The 20170-nt window shown below is 38.4% G+C and overlaps 1 protein-coding gene across 1 annotated transcript in view; it reads right to left on the bottom strand.

The window, feature by feature from the left end:
* Positions 1–18320, bottom strand: part of LOC108897089 (nebulin) — a 60873-nt gene extending 42553 nt beyond the window's left edge. The window contains 41 exon segments of the mRNA XM_018696513.2: positions 22–129; positions 259–363; positions 464–670; positions 787–1098; positions 1190–1297; positions 1391–1495; positions 1599–1805; positions 1945–2256; positions 2384–2491; positions 2637–2741; positions 2847–3053; positions 3205–3516; positions 3606–3713; positions 3839–3943; positions 4033–4239; positions 4717–5028; positions 5155–5262; positions 5435–5539; positions 5669–5767; positions 5904–6011; positions 6143–6340; positions 6667–6780; positions 6919–7026; positions 7146–7250; positions 7996–8094; positions 8208–8312; positions 8423–8530; positions 8642–8743; positions 9265–9381; positions 9848–9955; positions 10050–10154; positions 10840–10944; positions 11485–11589; positions 11764–11868; positions 11982–12086; positions 12398–12505; positions 12725–12832; positions 13760–13804; positions 16944–17030; positions 17363–17457; positions 18205–18320. Coding sequence (XP_018552029.1) covers positions 22–129; positions 259–363; positions 464–670; positions 787–1098; positions 1190–1297; positions 1391–1495; positions 1599–1805; positions 1945–2256; positions 2384–2491; positions 2637–2741; positions 2847–3053; positions 3205–3516; positions 3606–3713; positions 3839–3943; positions 4033–4239; positions 4717–5028; positions 5155–5262; positions 5435–5539; positions 5669–5767; positions 5904–6011; positions 6143–6340; positions 6667–6780; positions 6919–7026; positions 7146–7250; positions 7996–8094; positions 8208–8312; positions 8423–8530; positions 8642–8743; positions 9265–9381; positions 9848–9955; positions 10050–10154; positions 10840–10944; positions 11485–11589; positions 11764–11868; positions 11982–12086; positions 12398–12505; positions 12725–12832; positions 13760–13804; positions 16944–17009 — 5364 coding nt within the window. The 5' untranslated portion in view covers positions 17010–17030; positions 17363–17457; positions 18205–18320.
* Positions 18321–20170: the final 1850 nt, after the last annotated feature.

Below are 20170 nucleotides of genomic sequence, written 5' to 3' on the forward strand. Positions count from 1 at the left end.
AGGAAGCTTTATGAAACTTACATTACTGGCAATAGTGGTACCAGTCTTAGCAGCCACAATGGGGATGGCATCTGCTTTGAGGTTGTAGCCCTTATTGGCCATTGCCACAACACCAGCTTTGTAAAGTTTCTGTAAAAGATATAAAAGTAAGACAAACAGTGAAATAAAACTGCTTATGTTCACTAACTGATGATCATTAACCATATACAATATTAACTATTACAAGCACTTGATTTGTGAGTTTCAATGATCTCTTACATTGCTCATATTGAGGGCATTAGCCTTGGCCAGGACAATCTCAGGAGAATCTGGCATGACGTGGACTGTCAGCTTGTCCTTCTCCCAAGCTGCTGTGTATGCTTTCTGTAAATGAAGATGCCAGAAAAGCAAATAAGTAATAATGGTTATGAACAAGATTGTTCATGTTTTTGTGTACTTTGGGAAACAGTTAAACAGACATAACCTTATTCATGATCTGGTTGTTGGCAGTAGCCAGAGCCAAGTCCATAGAGTCCATCAGCTTGCTGAACTTGAAGTTGGATGGATGAGTGCGGTACTTCTGGTCGCTCAGAATCTGACCACCAACTTTAGCAGTCTCAACTCCAAGTGAGCCAATAGGGACCCATCCAATACCTCTGATATAGTTGTTCCATTCAGATTTGTAGTCCCACTAAAACGAAATGCAAGACCTTTTGAATCTGGGGAAATTTTTGTTATCTTCCTTTAGAAATAGACAATAATTATTGTGGTCACTGCACAGCAGGTATTTCAAGATTTTAAACTTACATCACTAGACTGGACATTCATGGTACGAGCCAGCACTAGGTTCATGGCATCAGGGAGGAGAGCGTAACTGTGCTGGATCTGTCTATATCCAGCCATGGTTTGAGCAGCAGAGGCCTGCTTGGCATGAACAACACTCAGCATGTCCACTGGGGTGTGATACTTCAGCTTGGCCTTGTGGTAATCCTTCTTGTAGTTCTTGTCACTCTGCAGTTTGGCTACCTCCATGTAGTGAACCAGCAGAGGATCGTCCTGGAGACTGCGGAAGCCAACATGGTGGCCTCTGGCCTTCTCATAAGCCAGTTTGTACTTGTACTGTAACAGGAATTAAACATTTATTTACTGTGTATGATTGGTTGTAGTGGCTAAACTTAGTGATTTTGGTGCAGGACTATTTCCAACTTACATTACTGGCAATAGTGGTACCAGACTTAGCAGCCACAATGGGGATAGCATCTGCTTTGAGGTTGTAGCCCTTATTGGCCATCTCCACAACACCAGCTTTGTAAAGTTTCTGTGAAAAAACATGCAGATTCATATGAATAAAATAATATTAATTATGCTACATTGGTAAAATGAAGTTTTGTAATATAATTTAATGGCTGACATTGCTCATATTGAGGGCATTAGCCTTGGCCAGGACAATTTCAGGAGAATCTGGCATGATGTGGACTGTCAGCTTGTCCTTCTCCCAAGCAGTAGTGTATGCTTTCTGTAAGCAAAAACAACAGAAAAACAAATGCATCATGATGCCTTTGAGCAAGGATATTATTTAAGTGTTGTAACCTTGTACCATACGTATAAACATTGTTCACCTTGTTCATGATCTGGTTGTTGGCAGTAGCCAGAGCCAAGTCCATGGAGTCCATCAGCTTGCTGAACTTGAAGTTGGATGGATGAGTGCGGTACTTCTGGTCGCTTAGAATCTGACCACCAACTTTAGCAGTCTCAACTCCAAGTGAGCCAATAGGGACCCATCCAATACCTCTGATATAGTTGTTCCATTCAGATTTGTAATCACACTGAAAAAAAATGACAAAGAAAGGTTATGATACATATTATTTCTAAGGTTAGGATGAATGATTGAACTTAATGTATATTCAAACATAACCGTGATCCAGAAAGACACAATTCCCTAACATAACTGTCACTGCCACTCACGTCACTTGACTGAGTATTCATGGTGCGACACAGTTGCAGGTGCATGTTGTCGGGCAGAAGGAGGTAGTTGTGAGGGATCTTTCTGTAACCAGCATAAGTCTGAACAGCAGATGCCTGCTTAGCATGGACCACACTCATCATGTCAACTGGAGAGTGATACTTCAGTTTAGCCTTGTGGTAGTCCTTTTTGTAGTTCTTGTCACTCTGCAGCTTGGCTACCTCCATGTAGTGAACCAGCAGGGGATCATCCTGGAGGCTACGAAAGCCAACATGGTGGCCTCTGGCCTTCTCATAATCTTTCTTGTATTGGACCTTAAAGAAAAATGAAAAGGAATTAGTTACCTGTAAGTAATAATGGTTGTAATAATGGCTTTAAGTACTTTTTTATACAAAAAAAGTACTTAAAGCTTTGTGTTGGGTAAATTTATGATCTACACACATTGCTGGCAATATGTCTGCCTTGTTTGGCATGCAGGATAGGTATAGCATCAGGCTTCATGTCGTATCCCTTGGCAATATCTTCCAGCCACTTGTGCTTATAGTGACTCTGTGGATAAATAGCATAATGTTAGGCACACAGATAATGCTGATATACAATTGGTATTTCAGGAACATCATATTATTTTGGCTTGCATATTTGTTGATAAAACAGCATCTAATGTTGATTTTCAATAAATGTATTATACTCTAACCTCACTAAGGGTCTGGGCATTGAATTTAGCCTGGAGGAACTCTGGGCTGTCAGCGGGCAGATGATAGGTGTGCATGTACTTCTCACCAGAAGCTTTGTATGCAGTCTAGAGGAATGAAAAGGAACAAGGAATATTTGTAACATACTCACAGGAGAAGGTTTGATCCGACTTGTACTATGTCAACATATTATAAAGAGAAAACATTCTTACTTTGTCCAGCTGCCTTGAGTTGGCCAGAGCCAGAGCCATGTTCATGGCATCAGTCTTGCTTGTGAATTTGAAAGTACTGGGATGCTGGCGGTAGCCTCTATCATCCAGTGCAGCCTTAGCAGCTTTGGCCTTCTCAACATCCAGGGAACCAATAGGGACCCACCCTGCACCTTTATAGTAGTTGGTATAATCTGACTTGTAGACATTCTGTGGGCATTCAAGGAAAATATTTGTATACTGTCATCACAGTGCATATTGCTTTGATACTGTGTATATAATCCATTTACTTATACAGTATATGTACCAATCACACTAGTAATATACCATGGTAACATATGGGTGAAAAGTGAAAACATACATCACTCTGAATCTCCATCATGCTGCGACACAGTTGCAGGTGCATGTTGTCAGGCAGAAGCAAGAAGCTGTGAGGGATCTTCCTATATCCAGCCATAGTCTGAACAGCAGAGGCCTGCTTGGCGTGGGCAACACTCATCATGTCCACTGGGGTGTGATACTTCAGTTTGGCCTTGTGGTAGTCCTTCTTGTAGTTTTTGTCGCTCTGCATTTTGGCCACCTCCATGTAGTGAACTAGAAGAGGATCATCCTGGAGGCTGCGGAAGCCAACATGGTGGCCCTTTGCCTTCTCATAAGCCAACTTGTATTTGTACTATATAGAAGAAAAACAGTTATTGTGAACAACAGTACTAAATGCAGTGACATTTGAATAGTATTATTAATAATGTAATAACAACTTACATTACTGGCAATGTCTCTTGAAGATTTTGCTGCAACAATAGGAATGGCATCCTCCTTCATATGATGTCCTTTGAGAATATCTTGTCGATGAGCGTAGGAATAGTAATTCTAAATAAAAAGATCATCAGTGTTACAATCAAGATATAGCAACAATTTATCTTCTATTTTTCTATTCTATGTATTTTATACATACAAAAAGGGTGGAAAATATTATATAGGAATCTGCAACTAACCTGGCTGATGTTGACAGCATTGTATCTGGCTTGCATCAGTTCAGGGGTATCAGGAGGGAGATGGTAAGTGTGCATGAACTTCTCTCCGCTGGCCTTGTACTCTTTCTGCATAATTACATAGAAGAGACTGGTTTATGTCTATTCTGAAAAGGAATTCATGCAAATTAGAAGTTATTCTGTTTCCTCCTCCTCACCACATTCAAGATCTTGGCATTGGCCTTGGCCAGTTCCATGTTCATGGAGTCAGTAACACTGGTGAACTTGATGGTGTCAGGGTGCTGGCGGTACTTTTTCTCATCCAGAGCTGCAGCTGCTGCCTTGGCTTTCTCCACCTCCAGGGAACCAATGGGGACCCAGCCAATTCCCTTAACTGAGGTCTCATAATCCAGTTTATAGTTATACTGCAAAGTAAAAGAGAAAAGTGAGAAATGCAAGATATCAGACCTGTTGTGACAGCCCGTCTACTTGGTTCACTTTGCTGTTGCTTTGCTTTTTGTCTCCAGGGCTGCAGACCAAAAATTAGGGGACTAATCAGGAGCATGTGGCACACTTGAGCTTAGTGTGCCTCATGCACGTGAGCCAGAGTCCTGGGACAGATCTCATATCACACAACTCTCTTTTGTGGTTTTTGTGGTTGTTTTCTTTGTTTTTATACCACATGCAGTACATTTTCACTCAGCCACTCCCTCCACTACTGACATCACATTTATCCCCCATTTACTGTGATGTTCATTTTGGATAATTTTTGTGTGTCTCCCATTTTGTTGCAGTGTAAGATCAGGGGTGTAATGCTGCATAAACACCATCTTTTAGCCAAAGATATTAAGTATTTTTCTAAACCATGTTACAAATGTTCCTGAAAGAAAAATGAAACTTACATCACTGGAATTGTAGTTCATGGTGCGAGCAAGCTCGAGACTCATAGCATCAGGCAGAAGAAAGTAATTATGATGGTGCTGCTTGTAGCCAGCAAAGGTCTGTACTGCAGAGGCATGTTTGGCATGAGCCACACTCATCATGTCAACTGGGGTGTGATACTTCAGCTTGGCCTTGTGGTAATCCTTCTTGTAGTTCTTGTCACTCTGCAGTTTGGCTACCTCCATGTAGTGAACCAGCAGAGGATCATCTTGGAGGCTTCGGAAGCCAACATGGTGGCCTCTGGCCTTCTCATAAGCCTTTTTATATTGGACCTAGAGGAAGCATTTTAATAATTTTATAATGCAACAATAGGTACAGTATGTATGGTACAATGATTAAGTTAAAATGGAGTTTGACCACGACTCTGAGAAGTTGGCTATTTCTTTCGGAAAACTTACATTACTAGCAGCATGTCTAGCAGCTTTGGCAGCAATAATAGGGATAGCATCAGGCTTCATGTCATAACCTTTAGCAATCATCTCCTGCCAGGCAAACTTGTAGTAGTTCTGAAATGACAGATATAAATAACAATAAAAGATATAAACAACAGCTTTATACAGTGTATATGCATATAACATCATACTTGGAGCAAAATTACTGCTTCAAAGGTGTGCTCAGAGCAAATATTTCATTTATATAATCAAAAAAATGTGAGCTCTCAGTATATGTATGAATCACCTTGCTGATGTTGTAGGCGTTGCACTTGGCCTGGAGGAACTCAGGGGTATCAGGAGGCAGAGAGTACTTTTGATGAATCTCCTCCAGACCACTCTTGTAGAACCGCTGTAAGGCAAGAAGGCAATAAGGTATAGACAAAGAATAAGTAAAAAACAATCTTCTCAGAAATTATCTTTGAAATGAAGTGTTCTCAGAAGTTCTCAGAATTAACAATAAGATTGATGCTAGACTCACATCACTCCTCTGAAACTGGTTGACTTTCGCCTGCAGCATGATGGGGTGGTCGTCAATCGCAGTGAAGGGGATTGTATCTGGGTGTTGTCTGTATTTTTTCTATAAGAAACATGCAAATTAACACAATATGAGACATATTCTGCCAACCATCAATTATGTGTTTGTTTAATGTCAAGAGGGTATTTGAAAAGAGGGGGAAAGTGCATATGGGGAAGAGACACTCTCAGGCACATACTTCACTAAGGATCTCTGCTGCTTTCTTAGCCTTTTCAACCTCCATGGAGCCAAAGGTGACCCATGGGCTACCCTTGACATAGGTGTTGTAGTCAGACTTGTACTCGTTCTGTGATACAGAAAAACCAAAAATTAAACCACGTCATTGAATAGATAAGAAACACGCAAGTATATATATATTTATTATGATTAAAACCAAAATGTCAGTAATAACACCTTATAAAGCCTGTACATACTTACATCACTCTGGATGATGTTGGCTTTCTTGGCCAGGTCCAAGAGCACACTGTCATAGGGAAGGAAGTAGTTGGGACTGATTCTCTTATACCCAGCCATGCTAGCAATAGCCTGGGATTTCTTAGCCAAGGTGACTGACAGCATATCCAATGGTGTATGGTACTTGGTCTTTATCTTTTCATAATCCTTTTTATATTCACGCTGTGGAGAGAGGTAAGTGAGTGACTTTTTTAAACAAACTTCACAAAGTGCTCAAAGCCTCAAACAAGTACAGCAGTAACAACAAGGTGATTTTTTTCAAAACAGAAAATAGTATTAAGACTAGAAATTAAATGAAAAACAACATCAGTGTCACAAAATGGTGGACATCAGTTTAAAAAAGCAAGGGAATGACTTTTGAAAAGTTTTTTTTTACAGTTTCAATGACAGATTGTTCAAGAATGCCATCTTATCTCAGCTCTGATAAATTAATATGACTTGATAATATGAGTTGTAAGTAATTTAGTCTTGGAAAGCTAATGACTTACATCACTCTGGATTTTGGCCACATGAACAGAGTGCAAGATCTTGGGATCATCATTAATGCTGAGCGCTCCAATCATCTGTCCCTTGTTCTTCTCATACTCCTTTTTATATTTAACCTGCAAAGAATAACAAAAAGTTGTCAATAACTAGATTAATAAAAACAAACAGAGAACTAAAATTAACTGAAATACAAAGGAAGCAATGAAAGCAAGAAATATTGAAATCCATACTGGCTGACATTGTAGAAAACTTACATCACTGGCAATGTTTGTGTGAGCACGGGCAGCAAGGATCGAGATGGCATCACCCTTCACCTCAAACTTTTTCGCTTTAGATTTCTCCCAATCATACTTGTAACAGTTCTGCAAGGAGAGAATCATGCCAGTCAGGAAATTAAATATTTATACCAAATTAAAGCTGACCAATTTCAGTGATTTCTTGAAATTACAGGTAGAGTTTTTACAAATAAAGAGTTACTTACATCACTGAGGTTAAAAGCGTTAACTCTGGACTGGATGAAGAAGGGATAGTCTGGGGGCAGACTACACTTGAACTTTGTTTCCTCATACTTTGCCTTGTAGTTCAACTGTAAAAAGAACAAAACAATAACATTATGTTTTACTAAAAACAAAAAAAAACTAACTTAATTTCCTCCTATTCGTGGGATAGTACTCATTGTACAAGTTAAAGTAAAATGCTATTTAATTATCTGTCACTGGAGGGCAGCAGTGTATTAGCTGAGCTCTATCTAAGACATATCGACTGTCCTTTTGCCTATCTCCCCAGCCCCTCACTGATCACAGGGTTTATTCTGGGCCAACAGAATGCTTGTTGCTATTTATACTACAGAGATGGCTCTCCAGTTCCCATGGTGCCCACAGAAAGACAGCTAGGCTACGTCGATGATTAGGCACATTTTAAGGTGATCCGTATATCTAGGAGAATTTGATCTAGGGTGTTAGCAGATGATTGTACCAATTCCAGGCAATAGCTGGACAATACAAAAAAAAATAGGTTCACAATAACATTATATGAGTCACTTTGATTTATATAAATGAAAGAGTCAGTAAGAAAGAATTCAAATGACAGCAATATTGATATTGATATGGGATTATCTATGTGTTTGATAATCTACATTTTTCTATATCAGTGCCAGGTGACAATCACAGATAAAATCTCTTGCAGGTAAAATTCTGTATCTTAGTGTATCTAATTCTATCTTATATATCAAATCAGAAATCCAATGCCAGTTTAAAAGATATACTCAACCAATTTTTAATTCTAATACATTTTGCAGTACTAAAAAGAGGTGGCCCATATAAGACACATACGTCACTTAGCTGTTTGGCATTGATGGCGGCTTGAACCAGAACTGGTGAATCCACCACTTGTGTAAATTTCACTGTGTCTGGATGACGCCGGTAAACTTTCTGAAAACCATAAGATAAAAAAGATTGTGACATACATATAGGGACACTAAAAGAAGAATATTGTAATGTAAATCTGTTTTAATGCAAAGTTCTGTATATCCAAGACTACTCACATCATTACACTGTTGAAGCTTCTTCAAAGCTTCATATTCAGGTGTAATTGTTTGAGGGAAGAAACATCTTGTTTTGATGTCCTCATATTCAGCTTTATATGTTTGCTGTAAGATAAAATATGCTATTTGTGAGGAAAGATTCAATTAAGCATTTAATTAATTCTTGTAGCAGTGATTTAATTTAGAAAAATGGACAGGAAAATGCAGTAATTTACCTCATTTTTCATTTCCTCAACTTTCTGGCAGTGAAGCATGTAGAGATCTTCATAGCTGCCAATGTAGTGACCCTTCACCTCACTGTCATACCTATCTTTGTAATGTGCCTTAAAAAAGGAAATCAAAATGTGTATATTAAAAAACAAACAAACAAACAAAACAGTAATGTCATTGGTTTAGGAAAAAAGAAAGTCTTGTATTCCATAGAGTATTCTTACATCAGTGAACTGTTTAAGTACTGAGTCCATCTGAAACTTGGGCGTGTCACAGTAGTTGATGCTGAAACCCCTCGATTTCTCATAGTTGGCCTTATATACTTTCTGCAAGAAACATAAAAAAAATGATGAATATAAAAATCATAATAATAAATCTAAGTCAATAACTCAAATAGACACCCAAAATACACGAACAGTTGAATGAATCATCTGTCCATATGGTACATGAAGTAGATGACACACTCACTGGCTATGTCAGTGAGGCTAGTAACTTGAGTCAGTTAAATCATTTTTGGCATCAGCTAACTCACTGTAAACAAGACAGCACTGCAAGTGACCACTAATGTAACAATCCACTTGGAGGATCTTTATGTTAGATTCTCTATAAACAACATCCACAACAACCTCAATGATTTAAGCAGTCACTCCATCTTTTAGATAATGGTCTAACAAGAGTAACTGCCAAATCCATGCAAGCAAAATCTCTGTCTAAACAGGCATGAAGACCAGTAATGATTCACTGTTACTGTACTACTCCTAAGATTTTATCATGTATCATCTTTAATAAAACCAACTGCAATTGAAATTGAAAATTCCTTTCTATGTAATATTCTTCAGACACTTACATCACTGAGGATGGTGCCAGCATATCTGAGCTGTCTCAGGAGAGGATTCTCAGTGGCTGGGAGCGTGTTGTAGTCAGACTGTGCTTTTCTCTTCTCGTATTCCTTCTTGTATTGGACCTAAAGACAAAATGCAGAAAAGAGAACAAAGTGTGTTGACCAGATGTAATTACATGGTTGATACACTGACTCATATAACATCACATTGGCACAGTCAGTCATGATGAGTCATAATATGGATGTATTTATTGTTTCCAAAATTCTGAATGTTTGCATTGTGTATGAAATGTGTAGGTGGTTATGAGCTATACTGAAGCTGAAAAACCTCTTCACATAGTTTGATATCTTTTTACTGGGAACTGGTGAAACTTGTGTAGTGACAGTGAACCAAATGTAGATCTCTCAGTCATGCAGTGCATGGTGGTGGGCACAAACCAGCTTGCCCCTGTGTCAGAGTGGATTCACTGTGTTGACTCACACTCTACTCTAAGACACAGGTCAACTCTCTATCGTGTCTTCCACATGAGATAGTAACTATAAAAATACTCTGATAACTTTGTGTGCATGTGTTTTTGTGTGGACTTACCTCACTAGCAGCAATACGAGCCTTCTTGTTTGTTTCATAAACTGGCGTTTCTGTTTGCATGAAATAAATTTGGTCTTTTATATCCTCAAAATCTTGCGTGTATTTTCTCTGCAGAGAAATTGGACTGACAGTTAGATACAGAAAAATGACAAAATAATACTATTCTGAAAATCTGGTTCCTTGAGTAGTAGTAAGTTCTTACATTGCTGAGGTTGTCCATTGCCACCCTAGCAATGGCCACATCGAAGTAGGGCGTCTCACACCATTGACCCTTCACATTTTTATTGTAATCTTCCCTGTACTTAAGCTGTGGGGGAAAATAACAATCAACATTAGAAAGTGTATTTTGAAGAAGCATGATTTGTTGTCAAGTAATGTACAGAGGATATATGGATAATGTGTCAAATATCTTCATATGTTTGATAAAATGGTTTGGCAATGACTGGAATCCCTGTAATTTAAACCTATTGTTAGGCTCTCCCTCCCAGTTTAGTGTGGGCAGTAATATCAGAGAGCAGGTGGCCAGTTATCCCTAACAGTGGCTTAGGGTTGGATGGTGTCTGAGGGCCCTGTTTCCATGTACTGTGCAAAGTGCAGGTTTGAGCCTTTAAAATATGATTTTCCTGAGAATAATTGAGATTTATTACTCTCCTATGCTTCCTATTTATTACTCTCCTAAACTGATTCCCTCTATTCATTTCCAAGTGTACTGTTGGGGCCCCACACACCTCCAGCCACAAAAATATCATCACTGTGTTTCCATGCCCATTGCACACTGTCTGTGGTGCACCTTACTGCTTGCACTATTGTTAACAGAGAATAGGGCCCTAAGAGTGTATGAAAACACTAGCTAATGTATGAGTAAAGATTACTGGAGACAATGTTAAGAAAAGAAGTAAATTCATCACTTTATATACTTCTATCCTCGTATGTTCTTATATTTGTTTTACACTTAATGTATTTGAAAAACAGTTTTAAACTGTTCTGCTTACATCACTGCGTTGATCGGCCACTCTCTTGGCCAGCTGCACTTCAGGAGGATCAGGCAAGGAGGTGTACTTGGCCTTGCGCTCATCATGACCCTTCTTGTAGCGAATCTGTGGGAAAAGACAGCAGGAGTTGAAATTTACTGAGGCGGTTAATTCTTCAATATGTATAGCTGACCTTAGTACGCAGTCTCCTTTGCGCAGATCATATCTACATTGACTGGTGACTTCCCTACTTGAGTAGAAAAGGTTAAACACAGCTGTATTCAAAAGGAAGGATAGGCACAAATGGCCAATTTAATTGCTTGCAATTAAAGAGAGGGCAGAGAAAATGTGCTTCTCTATGTGATAGATGCTGAATGGCAATCTGCGAGGAAAGTCAATATCAGACATGAACTGCTCAGTTGAATTAACTATGAAAGCAATCATGTCTCTCAAAGCAATTTAAGAAAGTTGTCATATACCCTTTATTTCATTTTATGCGATTAACTATGTGTTTGATAATCTACATTTTAAGTGCCAAGTGACAACAACAGATAAAATCTCTTGCAGGCAAAATTCTGTATCTTAGGGTATCTTATGTATCAAATCTGAAATCTGAATGTATTTACTGCAGTTCACAATTGGGTGTTGATAGTGAATTCAACTTACATCACTGAGGGCCTCCTGAGCCTTGGCCACCCTGCGCAGCTCTGGGCTGTCACTGTAAGGGTAGAACAGGGTCTTCTCTTCTTCCCAGGCTTCTGCATAAAGTTTCTGAACAAGGTGCAAGGTCATGATTCATTCCATGCACATAAAATATTCAAGCAAATACACTATATGTTTTGTTTTATTTTGTTTTGTTTTTTAATACAATGAGATGTTATTCTAACATAAGCAAAAATCCTCTTTTTAGACACAAAATTCAGTGCTTGAATGCCATCTCCTTACTTTGCTGAAGTTTGCAGCATTTTTCACAGCCAGAACCAGCTCAGGAGCATCAGGAGGGAGCAGGTACCTGTCCTTAGTCTCATCCCACTTCTGTCTGTACAGAACCTAGAAGAGATAAGCAACAACGGTGGAGTTAAACAGTCATGAGTAAACATTTTTTAAACAGTTTTTTTTTTTTTTTACACCTTTGTATTTTGTTAGAAGTTCAGGTAACTCACCTTGCTGATCAGTTCAGATACATGCTTGACATGGGCGATATCTTTGGCCTCACCATCATAAAAATTTGTTGTCTTAGCCTTATTTCCCTCCATGCGGTATTTCACCTGGTAATGATACATAATTTCTTATTATTCATGATAAAAGCAAGCTCAAATCAATTTTTGAAGAATTCAGTTTTATTTTTATCAACATCTTTTTTATACCTTTTATTTACCCAAAACAAAAATCATTATGAATTTGTTCAGCACCTCTGCACCACATTTATACTGTCTCACTGAATCTATTGCTGCCTGCAAATTTGTTTCATTTAAGTAATTTTACAAAAGGGACTCAATTACATAACTTTCCAACCGTCATCTTTAAATTTCAGACAACATAATTTGTTAAATAATATCAGTACAGTCTGCAGTAATACCTCGCTAAGCTGCTCCTGGGCCTTTCTGATGCGAATCATTTCAGGGGTATCAGTGATGATGGAAGGAGGCTGGCCTCTGGACAAATCATAAGCCTGCCGGTACTTGTTCTGTAGAGCAATCATTGAATAATTGATCATTATGTCATACATTACAAACACTTAAAATATCATATGAAGTAACAGTAAAACTTAATTAGAAATAAATGTAAGTAAATAACAAAAATACACAAAGGAAAAAAAAAAAGTTTTTTATACTTTATTTCCACAACCATATCCTGCTCAAGCAGACAAATTAGGTTTTGAGCCAAAACTCAAGTTTGTTCTTACATGGCTGAACTGCTCCAGCATCTTCTGGCTGTGGGCCAGGTATGGAGTCATGAACTTGGAAGTATCCACCTTGACCTTCTTCTTGACTTTCCTGGTGGGTAAGCCAGACTGGAGGAGGACAGAGGGAAATACAATTAATCATACAACAAAAGGGTCCAGGTTCCTTGATTACAGAAAACACATTGGCGAGGAAGTAAAACTGCATCCACTTACAACAGGCAGTCATCAAAGACACGCAGAAAGTGATAATTTAACAAGATTATCTAAGGTATGTTCTAAGTGTAATGCAAATTTGTTGATTAAATAATGACATTGTCATTATTGACATTGACATCGTCAAGGTGAAAACTCTTACTTAGTGATTTGTGTGAGTCTGCAGTATACCTATTACTCTAATTACTCACCTTAAATAACTGATGTGAATCAAGTCAAGACTTAAAGGGATGTGAATAAAGTAGTAATTTATTCTACATGGACATCAGAGAATTAGAATAATGCCATTATTATGCGGTAAGATAATGCCAAATGAAGGATGACTGAAGAACATACAAAATCAAGACAAGTGGAAACAAAGAGCTGGCTGTTCAGTCACATCTATAGTATCTATGAGCAATATTGTGCTGCATGCAATGTCAGGCTGAGCAACATTTATACATGAGGGGTTTCAGTATCTCATATGTTGGGCAGTGAAGTCACACTTAACTAAACTGCAAGAAGCCATACACGGCCGAAAAAGCAGACACTTCTTGGAGTCTACATTAACATGTAAGATTGACAAAAAAATTTAATTCTAAATTTCTGAAAAAGAGCTTAATATTCATGCAGAGTTTCACACATTGCCAGTGTCATTTCTAACTTTAATGGCTTTAACATAAAAACCCTCCAAGACCAAAGACACTATGTCTTTAGTGAGATAAGCAGACAGCTGATTATCCATACAGGCATGCAAACAAGGAGGGAGATGCACCATCATCAAGACAAAGGAAGGTATCCTGCACTGTTTGAGTTGTTGTCCCTTGGGAGGAGGTGCTTTACCTGAAAGAACTGAGTCTTGTGCTCAGTGACAGTCGACGTTGTAATCTGCTCAACATATTACAAATATAGGACACACTCTGGGGTTTCAAAACTGCCAGAACAAGTAATGGGAGAAACAGCACAGTATTTCTAGCTGATTGAGGGTGATTTTTCCACAGCTCTGGTGGAAGCACTGCAATTGACACATCTTGTATAACAAGAAATACACATCGCATTAGAAATGTTATCAGAAATTTTTGTTCTAACCTGTAATAAAGTGATTCCTTCTCCACAGTCTCACTAAAAAAGGTCAAATCATCAGAGGTGGATATTCTGTAATTGTGGCTGTAGTCTAATTAAGCCTGTATTCTACAGAGTAAAGAGAAGCATGAATACCCTCTGTGTTATGTGAGCCTGGCTGCTCTAAATCTTTGATCCTCTGACCAAGTCTATAAACACCAGCTACTCACATGACAATAATTCTATTCTTATTTGTCACTTCATAGCCCATTGCCTATGTCAGTTGCTACACAGAAGGTACACAAACTGTTTACACAGTTTAGTTTTATATTCTCTATGCCTCTTCAACCACAGCTCCCTTGGGTTTATGGATTGCTTCACCCAAATAACAAAAAAACATATTTCCTCACTTAAACTCTTGCAATATATAGCATGAAGATAGTTTAGGTTTTATTTTACACATTTCAATGCATGTTTCTGAGTTTTCTGCCTTCACTCCAATACAGTGGAGTTGAAAGGGATTTAATTTGTGATGCTCACATTTTTTAAAAATTCAACAGCAACTTGAATTTTAAGAAAATAATGTCTATGTTATTTTGAGTAATCCACAGAACAAACTGTAAAATTTTTAGAAACCACTTTTTTTCTGAAGAAATAGTCCCATAAAATAACTGTAGACAGTTGTTTGTGTGGATTATCTAGATTACCATTGTTGAACATTTTAAATGATCCTCCTCCTCACTGTGAGCACCACAAATAACATCCCATTCACCTTCTCTGTACTGAAGCAGAGGTAAAAATGTCAGAGATGGATATCCCAAAATTTGGGCATATAACCAAATGTTTCTGCATGGTTAGATACCACTTGATTTTTTTGGGTTGTAATTAAGGGGAAAAAAGCATCCATTTATGAGGAAATGTGCTTTTTTAGTCAAGCACCTCAGGCTACTGACGGTATTGCCACACATAGCATACTGCTCCATGAATAGCATGTCTGACTTGCAGCCTGTCTGAATTACACTTCCCTCTACTTGGGCAGTGAAACATTTACAGTCACATAAGGTTGAACATTATGAACCAAGTGGCTTTAGAAGTAAACCACTAACCCCTCAAATCTACCAGCAATCTATTGAATAACCAGAGCTGAGAGAAAGAACATCTCAATCATTTTGATCAACATTTGTAAGAGGCTTCAATATCTGAATCTATCAGATAAGGGAGAACCATAGGTGTAAATGAAACACTCATCAATTTTATTACAAATCCCCAAAAAACTATTCAAAACAACCTCTCTCTAACACCCTTCAGGCAGTTTTTTCTCCTCTCCTTAGCAAGTTTTTTTGCACTGTGACGTTAACATGCTCAGAGTGTATTTTACAGCACAGTGACTCGTCTCACTTGCCCCGCTCTCTCTCTCTTGCTTTCACTCTCTTTACTTCTCCCTCTGCCCCATCTCCCTGCCAATGTGCCATAGATGTCCACTTCTAAATTTGTCTAAATGCCAGTCAGAGAACTCTACACCTCAACAACCTAAGGAGTTAAGTAATTTTTAAAGTTAATATGAAGAAAATAATAAATAAATAATTATTATAAAATAAAAACAAAGAAAACCTTTTAACAACTACACTTATTATGAACTAAGTCATTCCATATTGTTGTGAAGGCATAGTTTTCAGCTATATGCATCTTTTTATATCTGACCTGAACAGCACTATGTTTCTCCCCATTCTGTAGACTAAATAAGAAGACGTCTTACTATTTACTCAAAACAATGCAACATTTCTCCACAGTGTAGATGAAAGTGCTAGTGAAATCAGATTGTATTGATTTTGAGGGTATCCATCCATCCCACCTCCCAAACGATTTACATCTTTGCAGTAAAGATGGTAAATCTATTTGAAGCAGCTGTTACGTTATATGGGAGTTAAATGATAATGATGAGGTAAAATTATGCAGCCAAATCCATCATTCAAACTCCCCTATAAGATGTCAGCAATATTAAGTATGAATAAATACAAGGCTATCTTTAATCCTATTTCACCAGGAAATATGGGATTAAGCTGTTAGCCTTCTGTTTTCACTCTTCCATTGGACACTGACATGGAGACTTTTAACAACACAACAATTCAAACACAACATGGACTTCAAATGCAGCATAAAAACACCCTTAAATATTCAAGTTATGAGGTTTGATCACATAATCTGGAGACAAATAACACTGGAGATTGGTCATGAATATCAAATTATATTATTGGCGTGAAATGTGGCACTTGAGAAAAACTACAAAATAGTAACTTCCAGAAGTTGGCACACCCCCAAATTGTATGTAATCCACAGGAAATGCTACACAGGAAATATAACATCATAATTTGGGTACCATTACATCTTTGCAAAATGTGTTCATTGATATATTAGATGTTGGGAAATAGCTGATGGCTAAATTTGTAGTCATCTGCAGAAATCTGTGGAGATTGATGACTTTATTTTGTGCATTGGCAGTTGTGTAATGTTTACATCACTAGAGCCCATTTATAATGTTGTGGGGCAGTCTGCCATAAGACTGCTTTAAGGGCTCAAGTAAAAGTATCTGCACTTTTAAAAGGACACTGGCAAATACTCTCTCTTCAATTTGAAATACTTTTGATTTATAGTTGGCTGTTAAGGGCAATCCAGGACTTAAAACCTATCAGAAGGTGTCCACTTGAAACAGGATCCACCAGCAAACATGGATGACTGGTTCCATGAACTGCTGACTGGAGGGGGTATCGTCACTAACCTAACTATTCATAGGGCCTGCCACTGGACCTGAAGATACAGTAGATAACTTCAACCTACTGAAGTAAATGAAATTATTTCTCAGATTTTAAACATATGTAGGCTATAAACAAAAATTAGGGCAATGAAAGTAAACACAGGCGGTCTTCATTTACAATATGAAATCTAGTGAGAAGATGTCCTTACTTACCTCTTCCACAATCTCCTCCTCCTCTTCCTCCTCATATTCCTCATATTCCTCCACAATTTCCGTCATTTTGAGACGGTTTTAGAGGTTCTATAGAAAAACACAGATGACATTTTCAGGCATTCATATGAACTCTGAATGAACAGGTTTGGCCTCATTGGCTGAAAAGCATAATGGGGATGTGTACAATTCAACAGTGTAGCAAAGTTAACTTAAATATTCTGTCAGTAGCAACAAATTGCAATTTTAAATTGCATAATGGGGCTTAGACAAGAGACCAAAGAACAACTGCACCAGAGATATTTTAGGATGCTGCCAGCTATCCCCCATTTACCTTTTCAAGAGGAATAATAAACAGCAGACACATGCTATGAAAAATATAACACCAACATACTGATGTTCAACCAATGTGCATGCCATACCAGCAAAAGATTCCCGCAGTATTTCCTGACAGTAAGGAGGCCTCACTTGCCATCCACTAGGGTCTCAAATTGATAGTCCGACTTTTGCCCCAATCCTAAACAAAGTAATAAAAATATGTGAAACACCTCATAAACTGTGCTACAAGTGTAAATCAGTAATTACACTGGGAGAGGGGCAGATTAGGTAGGTGAGACACTGAGTGCATTATAACAGGCCTCTGCCTTTGAATGTGTGACAGCCACCCCTCTTCCTTCACTTGCCACAACACAGATCAGAGAACTGTGCCTCTTGGCTGAAGGTTGGCGACAGCTGCCCAACAGTGCTTCAGCTATTTGACATGTAAGCTAATGCCACAACCTGATTGGTTGACTCTGTTTAGCAAACGGAGATGCAATGCCTTCTGAGGCTGCAGGTTAAATATAGGATGACATACTAACTACCTTTTTTTAGCACTTGATAACCAACTCTTTAAATTAAAATATAATTTTCTCTGTTAAACAACAAGAGAAACAGATGGAGCAGTTGAGGTAGAAGAACAAAATAGCCAGGGAGGCGTTGAGATTGTGAAAAGACAGACAGAATGGCCACACTGCTGCTGTAATTTCAGATACATCCAAAGGTAGGCCTGGTCTGATCTTGCTGGAGTCTTGCAGTTCTGAATTATTTGGTTAGTCCTTCAGTGTGCATCAGAGCCTTCACAGTCCTTGTTCCTCAATCAGCTGTCTTCCCGGATCCAGATTGGAAGCAGAGGATGGAAATGATGGAAATCCAAGCAGCTGGAAAGCCATGCAGGGTGTAGAAAATATAGATATTTGTGCTTTTTCTCATTTTCTTTGCTTACCAGTTAATTTAAAGTTTAATGGTCTCCCAAGCCGCCAAAGCCTCCCCAGCTTCCCTCCAGAGAAACGCTGGGCAACAGCACACAGCTGTGGTTTCTACCCAGGTTATCATGTGGCTGACACAACCAATCAGAGAGCAGCACTCTCAGGTTTCAAAATCTAAATATACCTAAGTGATCCCTTCAGAAAAGAGCACCTGTCGGAGCTAATGCATCAGCGGTACAGTTATGAGGAAGGCAGTGGGGCATGCATGTTGGGGGTCTCAAGAAAACAAAAGTAAACCCTAACTACAACAGTACCTCTGTGTCAATGGGTATGTGTTGGTTGTGATGTTGAGAAATGCAGGTCTTTTTTGTAAAAGCTCTGGAAGTAGGTCTGACCACAAGTAAGAATATGAGTTTGAGCTTGTGAGGAGGTTAGCTAAAGGCCTGGCACGGCTGTTAGTGCCAGATCTGTTGAGGTCATCTGTTAGCTGACCCTGAGCTGGCTAGGTCCTGCCAAGAATCAGGTCAACATCAAACTGAAGACCTGTGAGATGGAAAAAAAGAAATGCACATGCCCCAATTAATATAAATTACAAACACAACACTACCCAACATATTATATATGTGACTGTGTCTGATGAATCACCAGTGACCCTTGGGTTATGGATAAAGCCTGTAAATGAATAATTAGCCACCCTGTGCAAGTCCTGACATTTGTTTGGAATGAAGATTGGGGATATCTCATACATCTAGACCACCACATGGGTACTTATGTACTGTGCACACATTTGTCAAGTTTTTAATTTCACAGTAGTTAACAATAATTACATTTAACCTTGCTCCTTGATATATTAACAAAACCTTAAAACAATACGACTACCACTAGCAGTCCAGCTCTAGAGGCAGTCATATATATATTCACTTCACGCTACATAATAGACCAGAGAAATTCCATTTAACCTGTCACAGGACAAGTGACTTTCAGCAAAATCAAAAAAGCTCATTTTCACATTTTTTAAGTAGCAGAGTGGACTGCTACTCAGGTTTCACACAATGTGAGTGTATAAACAGTACTGAGATTTAAAATTAATCACAAACTATTTCAAGATGACATAGAGCATACAGTTGAGGTCCAGTGTCAGCTATGATTAAATCTGACAGCAATTTATGACTAAAATTAAGAAGCAAATGGTATCATCTCTGAACATGTGGATATGGTGACACAGGATTTAAGACAAAGAATGAAAAATGTACCATATGTACATTTCCTCTCTTCAGATTATGTGCCTCTATCTGTATGGTATGTCATATCTTTTCTCTCACTCTTTGTGCCAAAAGCAGGGTGCTACTAGGGGGGCAAGATGGACAGCAGCAGCTGTGTCTCTCTCTCTCTCCCTCTGGAAAGCGGTAATGGCCCTCCATTCTGTGATGCACTGGATGACTGCTGCTTGGTCCTCATTAGTAACATCACTGCAGTTCTGATCTCATCTAATCTGCAACCGAAGTTATAGGAGACATGCATTCTATGACTGACAATATGGTCTGAATTTCATGTGTTCAAGTTTTGAGTTACTCATCTTGAAGATTTCTGGACCCACCCTGAGATAATACAGGGTAATGATTGTTTGTGACAGCAGCATCAAATTAAAAGAAAAAAAAACAAGAGAAAAAAACAGAGATATGTTCGATGCCCCATTTACTCTGTATTATCCAGACCTCAAGATCAGCTGTTTTCATTGGAACTACTTTCTACTATAGAAACAGTCCTTTTGACAACTTTTGTTTTCTTATCTGAGCAACAAAGAGACAGTGTCATTCTTTTAAAATGTATTTTCCCCCCTATGCTGCAAATGAAACTGCCTTTACCTCCATTGTATTGAGGGTTACCCTTCAAATTTAAAAAAGAAAAAAAATGTTTTGTTCAGTTTATGGTAAACTCAATAGGTGGAAAGATTTTTCAAGCTTTGGAAACACTTGGTGCATT

This window comes from Lates calcarifer, linkage group LG1, assembly GCF_001640805.2.
Source record: "Lates calcarifer isolate ASB-BC8 linkage group LG1, TLL_Latcal_v3, whole genome shotgun sequence".
Lineage (NCBI taxonomy): Eukaryota > Metazoa > Chordata > Actinopteri > Centropomidae > Lates > Lates calcarifer.